The following is a 14,663-nucleotide window of genomic DNA, read 5'->3' on the forward strand; positions in this document are numbered from 1 at the left end:
ACATCCATGACAAGCCATCAATTAAAATGCACTAAAATCCAACTCTCAAAACAGTTTAAATGATTAATATTTTGAAGCTGCTCATATAGAAACAAAACATGCCAAAATGTTGGCTAGAACAACCAACTTTGCACAACAATTTGTTTTACAGAGAGTACTCATTTGTTACAATAAAAAGCATGACGCAATCACCATTTCGTTATTAAATGAGTACATTTTATTTTATTTTTATTTTTTATTTTTTTTTAGCAAACGTGGCAGATATGTCTTAGTAGCAACAGGGGATTCTTAGCAGACCTGTGCCCGAATGGTGTGTCGATGCCCGCACACCTTGCTGTACAAGTCTTCTGTCAAGAGAGCACATATTTAGCCTGAATCCGGCAGCAGTGATCGCGAATGCCTGGCTGTTAGTATGCCTGAATAGGCTTCATTTGCAATCAGATCCACAGTGTGGCTCAAATGGAAAGTTGCCTGGTAAATTGGTGTGATTTATTGTAACTAAGACTAGTCCTGTTCCTGCTGCAGCCGCCAGCAGATTGCAATTTTGTCAGGGAAAGCAGGATCAGGCACTGTTGGCTGGTGCCTGTATTTCTGCTGAGGTAAGGCGTGCCAGCCAGAAAGATATCCCAAAATGGTGCCATAAAAATATCCCCCATTCCTTTTTCTCCCCTTTTATAAAAATACGGCACACTTTTAATCAATTACTTGTCTTCTATAGCTCCCAGTGTTAGTGGTTTTATATCCTCCACTGATTTAGAGTCGCTAACTTCGATATTACTGCAAGTGTTATGATGTTTATTGATTTTTTGAAAGCATCATCTCCTGCAGTCATGTGAAAACAGTTTTCAATTCACAAATTAGGAATGGTTCCACCTCTGCTGCTTGCAAAGGAAGGTGCAAGAATACACTCAATAACTGCTGCAAGCACCCATAATATTACTGATGATAATTCTTATCATTACAAATAAGAATAAATTCCTGATTTAAATCAGGAAGCCTCACAGATGTCCCTGTTTGACTTTTGTGAGTGGGTGGCAGTACCAGGTAATAAGCCAACTCCTGCCCTATATGACTTTGCTGCTCCATCACCCCACAGCACATACACTACACTGATTTATACCATGACAGACTTACAGCCTTATAAACCCTTCCCCGGTTCTAAAGGCCACTGTAAGGAACTAATTTGAGTGAGTGATGCTGAGTGCTAATCCTACAGCACTCACAGTTCTCCAATAGTTCATACCATCTGCATCCACAATGCTGCTGAGATGCTGAAAGCTGGCATGGTTTGGACCTGTTCCTCCTTTTGGCCTGGGGGCGAGTGCAATATTATCTTTTTCTACTATCTGAAAGAGACAGATCTGGTGGCAATTTAAGGATCATACATTATACTAGGCTATGGAAAGAATAATTTATGCCCTTGAGCCATTCTCAGATCTTTCAGCAAAATCAGACGTCTAACGGAAAATCTAGTTCTTTGGAGAGCCACGGGGATTAGTAACACACCCAAGAGGACATGGGGGCCAGACATGATGGGATTAGTGTGATCCACAAGCATGGTTTTGTCATCTGTGACAGATTCAGGCATATACTTCATGTCTCTGTGTTTTGTAACAGCCATCTGGAAGCACAAATGGGAAAAGACTGGGGTATGTTTCTTTCACGGCCCTGGTTTGTCTTCTTGCAGACAATAACATCACTTCTGGCTTTTGCACAGAGCTGTGGGATGCCTTCTCTGCTGCTGGCTTGCACCACTCCTCTTTCTTTCTGATGAGATGAAAAAAAAAAAAAAAAAAATCCTCCAAACCATCCTACGCAGGAGGGAGCACTCCAGCATAAACTGCCATTTTAAAAGGCTTTCTTGATGTTGTATTTCCTGGAAGATGAGGCTTGTGCAAGCCTTTGTGTCCTGGTGCAAGCCTAACTGCTCCACTACAGACTCAGGATGGGAATAACGACTGGCACGCAACCTCTCTGACTGACGTTCAGGTGATTTTCAGGCAGCATGCTGAGCCTTAACACTGCCCATGCAGGTTTAGGTGCCAGGTTTTTAAGGCATAAAGCAACTGAAAAACATAAACAGAAGGGAACCTGACACATTACAGTGGCATGCAAAGACACCCCCTCCCCTTTGGCCCTAATACATGCCTAAAAACTCGCCATAGCATGCAGTAGACCTTTGTACGTGTAGCTCTGAAAGAGAGGGAATATTCCAATAACACTGCAGCCAAGATGATCACAATCATCAAAAATATGCCTCTGGACTGGGAAGGAGTCCTCAGCCCTACTGGGCATTTGTCAAGCTGTCTAACAAGATAAAAAAATACCTGTTGCCCCCCTAGGATCTTGTTGCATTCATGCAAGGAGTAACTAAGACAGCTCTGCATCTGTTGGCTTTTGCCTTCTGCCTAATGCTAGGATAACCTCCCTCTGCCAAAAAAAACCCAAAGGCTGCCTGTTAAGTGCTCCAGTTGGGACAATTCCCATTAGAGACAGCAGGATCTATCTCCAGTTCCCTGAGAGCATCGCAACGGGCAGTCACAGTTAAACAGTTGACCTAAGGCAAATCTAAGATGATCTAGGTATTAAAAAAATAAAAAAGGCAAAGAACTTCCCTCCCATCCAAAAGGGAGCAAGACCATCCAACCACCCTGAGTTGGTGTGAATATGGGGTTTTCAGTCCAGCTCCTTCCTATAACGTTTGATGGTTCATTAAAAAAATAAAAAATGAACGGCAGAGGATTCTCTGGTAGGCTGTAAGAACTCCAAAGGACTTTTGACAGCATTCTCGAGGTATTATTAAGTTTTCAGAATATGTATGTGTAGCACAATAATTAGTTCCCCTGAAGAGACCCCAGTAATTGATGGATTTTTTTCTGATGTCTCTTATGAAAGTATGAAATGGCTCCTCATACAAAAGCAGCATTGGGTTTTCACTCTATATGCCAAACAAGCTAAAAATCAATATTAGTGCCTGGCTGGTAAATTCTGACACACAAAGAAGTCTGTGCTATGTGTCAGCAGACAGATTAGCAGTGGTGGAGGCAGTGCTGCCACGTTTCTGCAGGTGGGCTTTGCCCCAGACCCGAATAAAGGAGCCAGAGGCAAAGAAACCCACATGCCCGCTGAGAGGGAGGGTGCAGGTGAGGAGGTGGCAGCAGGTAATTCCCCTTGATCTGCAACTGGGATTACACCTGCTACTTCAGCCTCCAAGAATTACCTTTTGTACTTCTAAGAAAAATCAAAGAAGTCCTTACCTGGAGCAACAAGTTACAAGCATCATCTTATAAAGCCAGTTCTTTACTTCTAGTGATGCTCCAAAGTGCTCAGAAACTGAGTAAGTAAGTGTGCAATAAATAGGACACACTCTGCCCAGTGGCACTTCAAATACGTTAGAATAAATACCATATGGGCTCCGTGAGTTTTAGGAGTGGGGATGCAAACCAGCCAGTCGGGCAAGCATTGACAGAACAGCTGGGGACGGAAATGATTTTCCTCGCCTCGACCGTCGCGAGTTTCTGCTGAAGCTGCTGCAGAGCGTCAGCTAGTGCCAAAGGGAGGGAAATGTTTTAGAAATGAAAGTGGGACCCAGGAGAAGGGCAGGAACCTGCCGGAAGAATCAGTTTGCGTGAAAATCCAGCTCCTTTCCTTGAGACGTGCAGATCCCATGCTTTTTTTAATGCAACTATTTTTATGATAGCACTATAGATAGTCAAATAGTACATTGCTTTGACTATCCTAGTGCTTGTAAGTGATCAGAACACAGGGAAAAAAAATACGCAGCTGTATTAACTCCGTGTGGCAAGACACTACCGACTGTGTCAAATTCACCTCAACCCACGGAGTCTCCCAGTGACACAGGTGCAGTTAAAGAGTTTTATGAGTATATGTAACATTCACCAGTGTCTGTCCCCATGCCCCAGACCCTGTCTGGCCCCCATGGTCGCCCCACGGCTCCTCCATCACATGGCCCATGGCACTATCATCGGGGTCTGCGCCAGTGGGGACCAGCAGCATCCCGCAGGAGCTAAGAGCAGCAGCATTTCCACAGAGAGACAAATAATTTCATTCTCATTAGTTACTTTGACACGAGAAAGTTATCATCACTCCCTGATCTGTCAGCAGAATGACAGAATGGGGATTTGTTAAGCCTGATACAGTTTTTAAATTATGGAAATAGCAAGACCATTGCTTTTCATGAAGTAACTCCAGCAGAAAGAGAGAGAGCGCACACACCTCAAGCTGAATGTCCTCAGGGAAAACAAAGTAATTATTTTGTTGCTATCAAGGAGATACCAGGGTGTTTTCTTCCTATTTCTAGGCTTCTAATATAATAACAGGAGTTAATAGCAGCAAGAGGTGCAAGTCATTAGCTGATGAATACTCCAAAGCACTGGGCTAAATCAGGCCCCGTGCAAGAGAGAGCACACAAGATTTCTCAGCAGTGTGGACTCAGTTGCAGCCATTAGGACTTGTTCATCATGCTAAGCCAGAGATTGAAGGCACCTAAATAGTGCTGTATGAGAGGAGTTTCATATAATGACGAACTAGGAGTGCCTTTTTCCACACTAAAAAGAGACTGAACACATCCAAGAAACACTGTCTCTGGATGAGCAAGGAGACACCACCTATGCTCCCATCATCTACCCAGGTGCACAGCAGAAGTCACTGTGCTCAGTGACCCAGGGGCTGCTCTTAAAACAGCTTTTATCTAGAGCAGATGCACCACACCAAATACAGCCCCAGACCTGGGCCTATTGTCACATGCAGAACTGCACCAAACGTGCCCCGCACTTCGCTGTGGGTGCTGACAGCACAGAGCGTGTGCAGGAAAAAAAATAAATTCCTGGGTACTGGGAAAAGCTTTTCCCTCTTCCCTGGGTCTGGCAGCTGTCTGCAGGTTTCTGAGAGCTCGCTGCCCTGCGCACTGCAGAAGGAAGCAGCCTCTGTAGCCTCCTCCAGTCACTAAATTACAGCAGCTAACAGCCCTGCTGCCATCGCAAGCAGCGGAGGTGGTGCTTAAAGATCAGAGGCAGCGTTTTGGAGCAGCAAAGTGAAAGCAGGGAGTAGTATTTATTTACTAAAGGGAAAGAGGCTTCTTCCTACTTCTAGGCATCCCTTTACATCAGTAGAGGCTTTTCCCCTAGATGGAAAAGGGAGCTTGAGGGACCAAGCTCTTTGCTGAGATCCTTGTACCCTTCAATGGAAATCGTGGCATACACCGGGTGCTGCCTCCTCCTGCTCCTCTCTTGGGCTCTGTCTCCAGCTGTTTCCCCAAGGCCGGCTGGCTGCCCTCGATGAGTCAGCGGCGTCTCTCACCACAGACTTCACGGCTCTGCTTCCAGCCAGAGTTCATCTGCTCCGCTCGGGTGGTGGCGAGCTGCGAGAGCACTGGGGTTGATTTTCTTTATTTATTGCTCAGAGCTCCTGGGATGCCACAATTTTACAGATTTACGTCCTTGGAGAGAGGCAGCTCACTTTCTGAGAGATGTCCCATATAACTGAACCGTAGAGACTATGCTCAGCATTATGCTGCCAGCCTTTGCAATTAAAAGGACATTACAAAACCTTTTCCAAGGCAATCACAGCCTTTTTTGGGGGAGGTGGGGGGAACACACTCCAAGAGAAGAACAAGATTGTGCTAAGATTCATGGACCTTGAGGGCAGGAGAGACAGCTGGATCACTTAGTCTGGCTCAGTGGCCCTGCAGCCATTGCCCTCCTCTCTGCTGTGCCTACACGGACTGCATGATGCAAGTAACGTAATATGGCACAGTCCTCTGCAGCTCAACAGCCACCTTTGCTTTCAGTACTTACAATTAATCACCTCTGGTGAGTTTATACAGAAGGAGAAAAAAGAAAGAATATTGTGCCTTGCCTCTAACATGCTTGTGTACAGCTTCCAGTTCTTGTCATGCTTCCAGGAGGCTCAAGCGCTCCTCAACTTCTAGTGGTTTTCCCATGAAAGCCTAACTTTCAGCTGTCAATATACAGCACTGGCAGAACTTTTCTCTGCACCTTCCTGAAAATCCAGACACAAAACTTGCACAGCGTATTTAACACTTTTAACCTCTCACCCAGATGAAAGCAAGTCATCCACTCTGCTTGCAGTTCTCTCAACTCCAGGGCACATGCTGCTGCTGCTACTAGCAGAGCAGATGAATGCAGCGCCACTTACTAACTAAACATGCAATGTTACCTAAGAGTAGAACAAAGCTTGTTTATTTCATTAAAAAACAAACAAACAAAAAAAAACCAAAAAAACCCCTGCTTTGATCCCTGTTACAGAGGCTATATCCATGTATTTGAGCATGCAAGTTATCCCACTGCAGTTCAGAAACACTAATTACATTACAGTTTTCAGCAATGAAACCTCTCCTGCTCATTAGCTAGGCTTGCACCATTGATACAGTAGCAGGTTATATAAATCTCTTTGCATTTGTCAGGTTGGCTTCCATTTGTTTCTAATTAGAGCTTTGCACCTCCCTTGCTACCTAAAGTCCTTCTACCTGCTCTGGCAGGCTCCAGCCAAGGTGATTGGCACCCCTCACCACGAGGCACAGCATGCTCTCCTCCCCACATTTCGTAGCCCACCATTCCACAAAACCCAAGCCTTTAAAATCATTTCAGTTATACAATAGGCAATGTGTTACCTCCCCTCCTTTCCTCTTTACTGTTTGCAAGCTGAACGCTTGGATTTTCAATTTCTTCCTTTTTATTTTTTTCTGACATCCATCTTTCTTAGGATGCTATTCCCACGATTCCAATCCTGATGAACTCAGGAACCGCACACACTTAGAAGAATTGCAATATAACTACATTGTGGAAAGCAGCACAAACCTCATGTCTTTTCTCCTGCTGACTGTCCTACCAGTGCACACTACTGGAGAGCTTCTCTCTTTAGAGGACCTTTTTTTAATTCCAGCACACATTTCTGCAGTCAGCTTCTTTAACTTTGCCAGTGACCATCACCAACTGCTTTTTGCACATGGCTTTAATTTCCTGCACTGACCCTTTTGCCAAGTAGCTGTTCCTTCATCGCATAGGAAATCCTCATTCTCTTGCTGAGCCTTTTAAGAAGAGAACAAGGCCAGGGCCCTGACCCTGGGGCAAAACTAGGTCTAATGATGGCCAAGCAAGTCCTGCTGTGCGCATTTAGGGATGCTCCACTTCTGGGCAGGGCTGGGTAAGGAGGTCAGTATTGTTTCAACTCTGTGGGAAATGACAGGATCACAGACGTAGTCTCACCTAGCTTTCAGGTGTCTTCTGTGTATGATTAGGGCTAAATCCAGGAGAGGATTTATCTGTTTCCAAATTAAGTAACACTGCCTGGTTCCCTGATGCCTGGTGTCAGAAGTGAAAATCAGATGCAGAGTTAGGTTCTTCTACTCCCTCTACAGTTACTGGGGTAAGCAAGAGGTCTTTGAATGAGAGCCCAAACAAGCCACATGCAGTCACTGAAGCCCAATCTGTCAGTAAGAAATGGTGACCTGAGGTTTGCAGCTGAATCTTGGTGGCTTCTTGATGGGTTTGCAGAGCCCACTTGAAGCCTCAGCAAGGCTTGCTTTGCCTAGCATCCGCAGCTGCACGAGAGCACACAGCTCTGCCCCTGCTGCCTGGCCTCTGTGACACCATTGTCCCCTTGGTTGGCCTCCAAATAGCTCTTCCACACATCTAAGCTTGCCACCCTCTCTCCTCAGCAGCCAAGTCAGTCTCCTGTGGCCCAAGTACAACAAGTGCTGGGGACGTCTGCTCGGCTGACTGTGAGAATCCTGCCTTGCTGAGCCCCACGGGAGTCCGGGGTTATTTCCCAATCCTTCCCATGGCCTCCTGGCTTCTCCTGCTGTACTTGCTGTCACTGTCCGTCCTCCTCGTTATTGGGGTCTCCCCCTCATCCTCCTGAAAGTCTTCTCACCACACTGCTCCCTGACCCCACTCATCCGCGATGCATTCCTGTCTTCCTCCACTCTCCCGCCTCACTACATGACAAAGCCTCTGCAAAACCCCATTCTTGATGGTTTCACATCCCGCTATTCCTTCCTCAGGAAGGAAACGCACCCCTTTTTCTTTTCTTTTGCAGTGTTCCACCTCCATTTCTTTCATTTTCTTACTCTCTTGTGTCAAATTAATGGTCTTGATATTCAGCTCTATTCCTCCCTTCTTTTCTGCTTTTACGCTGCACCATGTCCATTCCTCTCTTCAGACCCCATTTCCCCAAACCTTTCTGAGTGAGCAATTTGAATCTAACTGCCTTGGAGACTATTTATTTTAATAGGTATATCCCTTAGTACACTGGATTAATATACCTGCTTATCTCTTCTCCCAGAGATGATAATTTTTTACCTCGTAAATTAAACGGGGAAAGGAAAGTCAAAAGCCAAAGGAATAGATTCATTTTCCAATGGTCTCAATGGCCCCTGCAAAGGTACATTTCACAGCACATATATAATTGCATAGATGATTAGTGAAACAGCTGGGGCAATGGAAAGAAGTAAGGCTGCTATAATTTGTTGAGGTAGTTTACAGGTATGGCTGAAAATCTTGCAGTTGTTGTCCTATAACAGCCTGTCTTGTAAACCAATAAATACTCTTATCGGTTTGTTAGCTGCCATGCACTTCTTCTGTTTTCCATTTTTTTCAGAACAGCAGCAAATACATGTTTTCCCTGGGAGGGGCAGAGGATGTCCTCACATGTACAATTTCTTGTTCTTATTGTAGTGAGCACAAGAGCCTGCAGGGAAAACTCATTGGCTTCTTGTGCCACTGCCCTTTTTGAGATCAGAGGGCTCGGTGTAAGGCCACTGAGGTCAGGAAGGTCTCCTGAGTCAACTTCCACTATAGAGTCAATGAACAGAGAGAACAACCACTTTGTGTTAAGAAATTTTTATTTGTCCTTTGGATCTGTAATGTAAGCACATAAAATTACAAGTGGAAGAAACATCATGCCACAAAATTGCATAGAATTTTTACAAAAATGTGAATTATGCCTCTGAAACAATCATAGATTGAAGAACCAAAAAATATGTACAAGTTAACTGAAATATTTCATCCTACTTTGAAAGCAAATCATCAAGGACTAATCAATCACAGACACTATTAATACAATGTACAAGAGCAACACTGATTTCAAAAAAAGGCAAGCAATGATGTCCCTTTAGTTATCTTTCAGTGAATGTTTAGTTACTACATGAGCATTAATTAACATAATTATGAACATGTTAAATCTAAAATGTCTGGCCTTCATTAGAATTTTTAAAATTCTGTTTATACTGCCAAAAACAAGCTATTTTCAGTAGTGTAAAGATATCTGAAGTGCACGACCTAGTTTAATATAGACAGCTCTATTCTATACAGCAGAAAGTCCACGATACAGCATTTCCACACATTCAACACGGAACAAGGCAAATACATAAAAGGCACAAGACTTGCACATCATAAAGACCCTTTTTCATTATCTTACTCTAGTTCAAGTAATATCAATATTAAATGATATCTGTTTCACTGAAATAGTTCGAACAATGCAAGATGTACAGTATTACACACTACCTTACACCTGCAGAAAGTGGCACTGTACAGATATAAAAAAATGTGAGTACAGTAAATGGTCAAATACAAACGTACTGTAAAATGACTACAGCTGATAGTATACTTAATCCAACCAGAAGGTTTTTTTTCTTTTTTTTTCTTTTTTTAAATATAAATAAAAGGTTAATTGGTATTTCCCCAACTTTCTTCGAAGACTGTGGTGAAGTCCTGGCTCCGCTGAAGTCCATGGGAATGTAGCACTGAAATTCAAAGGAGCTAAGATTTTACCTAAAAGCCTGCACTGTACAATGAGTTCTATAATGCAATAGTCTTCAGTTTTATTGTGAAGAGTGCTATCAGTTTATTCTTTTAATAATTTAGACAGTATGTCATTTTTACTTTATAAAATGCAGCATTACATCTTGACTCTTCATTTTCCATGAACGATTAAGCTTGATTTCAAAGTGCAAAATAAAGATTTACAGAGGATTCACCTTCTCTAGTATTAAGATGGAAATTAGATTTTTGAATTTTATGCTCATTAATTTCATCATCATCAATCAGAATAGTTTTAATCCAAAATATGATCTTCAAACAATGTGCAATTTTCTTTCTGCTCTGAATTTAAAAAGAAACATCAAAATACTGTTCGTCTATGATTTGAACTTATATATATACACAATTATTTAACTGAAATTTTAAGCTTGATTTGTATTTTATTGCTTAAATTTAAATAAAATAAGTTCCTTTAAAGTACTAAAATCCTGAGGGAAAGGAGGTAAAGTAACTTAACTGTTATAATGTATTAAAATGCCTTTCTACCTAATTGACTTCTTTCTCTGTTTGCTTTTGAATACAAAGTAAGGCCCCAATCTTGCAAATGTGTGTGAACATTATTACCCCAAATAGTTCCACTGAGCCCAGTGGTGCGCAGTGTTAAGTTGTCGATGGGAATTTGCAGGATCAAGCCGCTCCATGCAAATCTGTTTTTTGCCGTAATACACTTTTTTGCTACACGGCTGAGGGAAAAGCCTTTAGCATCATGCACTGGCTTGGGGACAAATAAGAATCCATCTGTAATGTTTTATAACTCCTACTTCTGTTAATATCGGATGCCAGAGAATAGCGTTTCTTTACCTTTCCAAATATGCTGACTTTCCTGAAGTCTCTCTGTTGTTTGATATAAATTTCTGAAAATGTGCTGTTACTTCTCTCATGCATATCATACAGTACATTAACTTTGATTGTTCTTACATTAAGAAGTCAGTTAAACGGATTAATATACATTTTTAAATAACAGTGATCAGGTTTTTATATTTTGCTTTTAAATTTCAGACCTTAGTAAAACTGAACCTCAGTCTTAAAAATAATGGAAGATTCTGTTAAATTTCAAATACTGTAGTCCTAAACATTTTATAATCCTATCAAATTCAGTAAGCTTAAAATATGATACTTAAAATCAATACTTTTGTGTCTGCAAAATATATATCAAATTTATATTCTAAAACTACTTTGATTTACAACACTAACACCACAAAAAGAATTTCATGATTCAATGACTATTTTATATCAGTATAACCCAGATGTTAGCTTTCATAAAGACTCTCTATTCACGTATCCCTGAAACTTCTCATTTGGCCAACAGACCATGCTGACTTCAAACAGAAACGTGCCATGTGTGTATATAGACAGATGTGTGTGTGCACATATATATATATACAAACATATATGCACTCACACAGTGTAACAAACACAGACGTACACAGACACTGACAATCTCCAGGCAAATTTCTTCTCTTTGTTTTTCTCTCGTCTCCACAGTTCCAAGAATTTTCAGCAGCAAATATATTTCTTTCCACGTGATAAACATGATATCAAGACAGCAAGCCACCAGTGCTTGCAAAGCTAAAAAGGATTAAATGTTTCAGTGCAAATGTAAAATGATGGTACAGCTGTCAAGGTGCAGTTATAAAGTAGGAAACAAATACAATTAAGTACTGTTATAATATTCTCTAGGATCTGTATTAGTTTGGAGCACTTTGCGCTGGCACTTCAAAAGGAAATCTGCACACATTTGTCTCTGTTCAATACACTGGTCTTCATTAAACATTCTTAACAGTGAACATGGCCAGAAAATTACCCATTGAAAATTGGCCAAAAAAAAAAAAAAGAGAGAGAGAATGATTAACATATTAATTTTCCCATTACAACTGCACTAAGCTTTAGCATAATAATAAGATGAAGAATGAGAATGAAGACCTTTGCACAATACTTTATAAAACGTTCCTTTTGGGAAATGTGCACTTGAATGCAGATTCCTCCTGCCTTCCGAAGCACTTCAGTGGCAGCTCACTTTGGGAAAGCAGAGCCAGGCAGCTGGGGAGTGGTGCGCCCTCGCGCACTGATTGTTGCTTGGGCAGTTAAAAAGTAGTATCAAACACTTTTTCTGAATTATCTTCTTCCAATTCCTCTTCACTTTGCAGAGGTTTATGATTTGATTTTCCACTGTCAGATGCCAGGGAAGAGGGGGCAGAACTGTGGTCTCCATCTTCACTGATTTTCCCTTTCATGGCTTCCTGTACAAACTCCAGAATTTCCAAAGGCAGTCTTTTGAATTTGTCTTGATATTCCTGATCAAGTTCCACCTGCAACTGCAACAAAACAAACAAGCTGTCTTCAGTTGTATCTGATGTGACTTACCTTAGATACAGCTGGGGAAAGTACCACATGAGGGGCGGGGAGGGAAATTAATAAATCATTTCTGCATGATTCAAAAATATATTCCTTTCTTTTCCATATTAGCACCACAATTATAATATGCCCATTAATAACCATGCAGCCATTGCAAAGCTGAAGGAAAGTGCAGCCCTTTGTGCATAAGGCCGGTTTTGGGTATCGTGCTTGGCTACCCAAATCCTTAAAACACTCGTGGTTTAGCTGTATTAGTGCCCACAGTCCCACTGGCTTTCACAACTCATTCAGGTATAGTAAGGATCACGGATAAGCCTTTGAAAGATCACGGCCTTAATTAAGCTTCAGGTAGCAAATCACACATTAATCACACCACAAACATTGCTCAGAGAACAATATAATAACTTGTGCCAAATTTCTTGGGTTGGAGAAACCATTAGGAAAAACTCAGTTGTCAAAGAGAGTCAGAGAGAGAGGGGAAAAAAGTTAAATTACATTTTTTAGGGCTAGATCATGGAAAGTTACATTATCTGATTGATGTAGTATGTGTCTTGGACATTACTAGGGAAAAAGTGTCATATCATCAACAGGATGCAAAAGGCATGCAGAAAGAAATCTGGCTATCAGTCTTCAGGAAGCTGTGGGCCCTTTCCCAGTATTTACTCAATTAGCCTTTGTTTTTAGTGCCCATATAAGGATCTGCATGATCCATTCTTTAAAAAGCGTTAATGCATATGGAAGTTTCAACTGAAGACAAAGCCAATTTTTTCGTCATGACCGATCTGAACATGGCAGGAAGCAAAAGGGTTGAGTTCCAAAGCCAAATACTGCTAGCGCTCTGTCCGTCCATCCATCCACCCATCCACCTACCTTAAAAAGAGGGAGTCAGATTCTGCTAACTGTAGCTGCAGCAGTTTTGCAATAGTTTCTTAGACAATTGTATTTTGAGCTGTATTTTTTCAGGAATGTATAAAGATGCTATGAATTCTGATTTTTCAGCTCTATGCTTAAGTCTAGTCAATCTAATTTCAAGTATTCACCCCACTGTGATGGATCTCACCTGGTAATACAAATTTTTACTCAAACATTAGGACCTACACACGCTACTCTTACCATCCATCTCCTGTCCACAGCATGTGACTTTACCGCTACACCTCCCTCTGAACCCTTCCAATGCCATTCCCTGTGCTTTCATCCTGGTTTTCATCCCGCATCTCTGACTTTTTTTTTGTGAGGCCTCTTCTCCTTTCTCCTGATGTGCAGATCAATGTCCTTAGCTCACCTGGTCTAGATCTACATTAGACAAATTTTGCAGCTTTTCTTCCTCAGTATCTATGATCTAGCCTTTTCGTTTTGTTTTTTTTTTCTTCTAAAGCTCATTCCCTGCCTTGTTTTTGGCAATCTTCCTGCTGTTCCAGCCTCCATTTCCTACCTTGGCATCACATTGCTGATAAACACCAACAAGTCTGGGGCATAAATGGTTGCATTAAATACACCATGCCGCTAAAATACACGTTTGTGCCAACAGTTATTCAATCAGTACCATAGTACCCTTCTTTCACACGGTACTCTTCTTTTGAACTCTTGTTTTTTGGCTTTATGTCTAGATATTTTGAAGGGATATTCCTTTTGTCTCTGTTATGATAACTCTTCCAACAGTAATGTGTTATCAGAGAGAGAGAAACCATGCTGTAAGCATGGTTGGCAGGAAAAAAAACACAAACTATGCTGATTGTCCCTCATTGCCCACCGCAATCCATGGGAACACAGTGTCCAAGCACTCCCCCCCCGCCAGGCACCACCTAGCTGAAGCTGCTCTAGGGACAGGCAGCCCTGCACACTATTTTTTTTTTTTAATCTAAGAGTGAAGGGAAAGGCTCTAGAGCACTGGAAGACGAGGCTTTATGTAAGGACATTAAATTCTTTACACAGGAACATCTGAGCCAGAGGTGGGGATGAAGGGCTGCTCTACCCCCCACCTCATTGTTGTATATGGAGGAACTGAACTTGTACATTTTGGGCATTTCTGGTATAGAAAGATGCATGTAAAATCCAAAGTCAAAGAAAATCTCCTGGCTCTCAACTTCCTTCAGAACCTTGATTTGCTTAATTAGGTTCAAAAGCAATAGAAATAATTGAAATCCCTCAGAAACAGAACCTTTTCTGAACCCAGTGCAACCATAAGCATGTTGTTATAAAGCAGTTGAGCCTAATATTCACCTCCTAAGTGCCTCCAGCGGATAATCCCCCCTAAGTCGAGTGTTTAATAGAAATGACATCAATCTGGAGCTACCTCTCTCTCTTCAGTGTCTCCAGAGACAGTCTATATAGATATCTAATCATGAAAAGGTTGAAGTTAGTTGAGAAGGAGCAGACAGTAGACAAGGAGGGTTGATTAAAACTGTAACAGTGTGTAAAAATGAGGGGTTTTTTGATTTTAAAGGCATC

General features: G+C 41.8%; 1 protein-coding gene and 1 long non-coding RNA gene across 12 annotated transcripts in view; one reads left to right on the top strand and one right to left on the bottom strand.

Moving 5' to 3' along the window:
* The window catches only part of LOC308192236, a 74,053-nt gene that overhangs the window by 28,281 nt on the left and 31,109 nt on the right, over positions 1-14,663 (top strand). The window lies entirely within an intron of this gene.
* Positions 8,867-14,663, bottom strand: part of PLCB1 (phospholipase C beta 1) — a 415,710-nt gene continuing 409,913 nt past the window's right edge. For 8 of the 10 annotated variants that reach the window (XM_080585528.1, XM_080585527.1, XM_080585531.1 and 5 more), the window contains one exon: positions 8,867-12,175. In XM_080585528.1, the coding sequence (XP_080441654.1) occupies positions 11,945-12,175 (231 nt within the window). In that variant the 3' untranslated portion in view covers positions 8,867-11,944. The remainder of the gene's footprint in view (positions 12,176-14,663) is intronic. The other 2 variants (XM_080585529.1, XM_080585534.1) reach the window with 2 other exon arrangements.

Source organism: Anser brachyrhynchus (assembly GCF_964034855.1).
Source record: "Anser brachyrhynchus genome assembly, chromosome: 3".
In the NCBI taxonomy this organism is placed as follows: Eukaryota; Metazoa; Chordata; class Aves; order Anseriformes; family Anatidae; genus Anser; species Anser brachyrhynchus.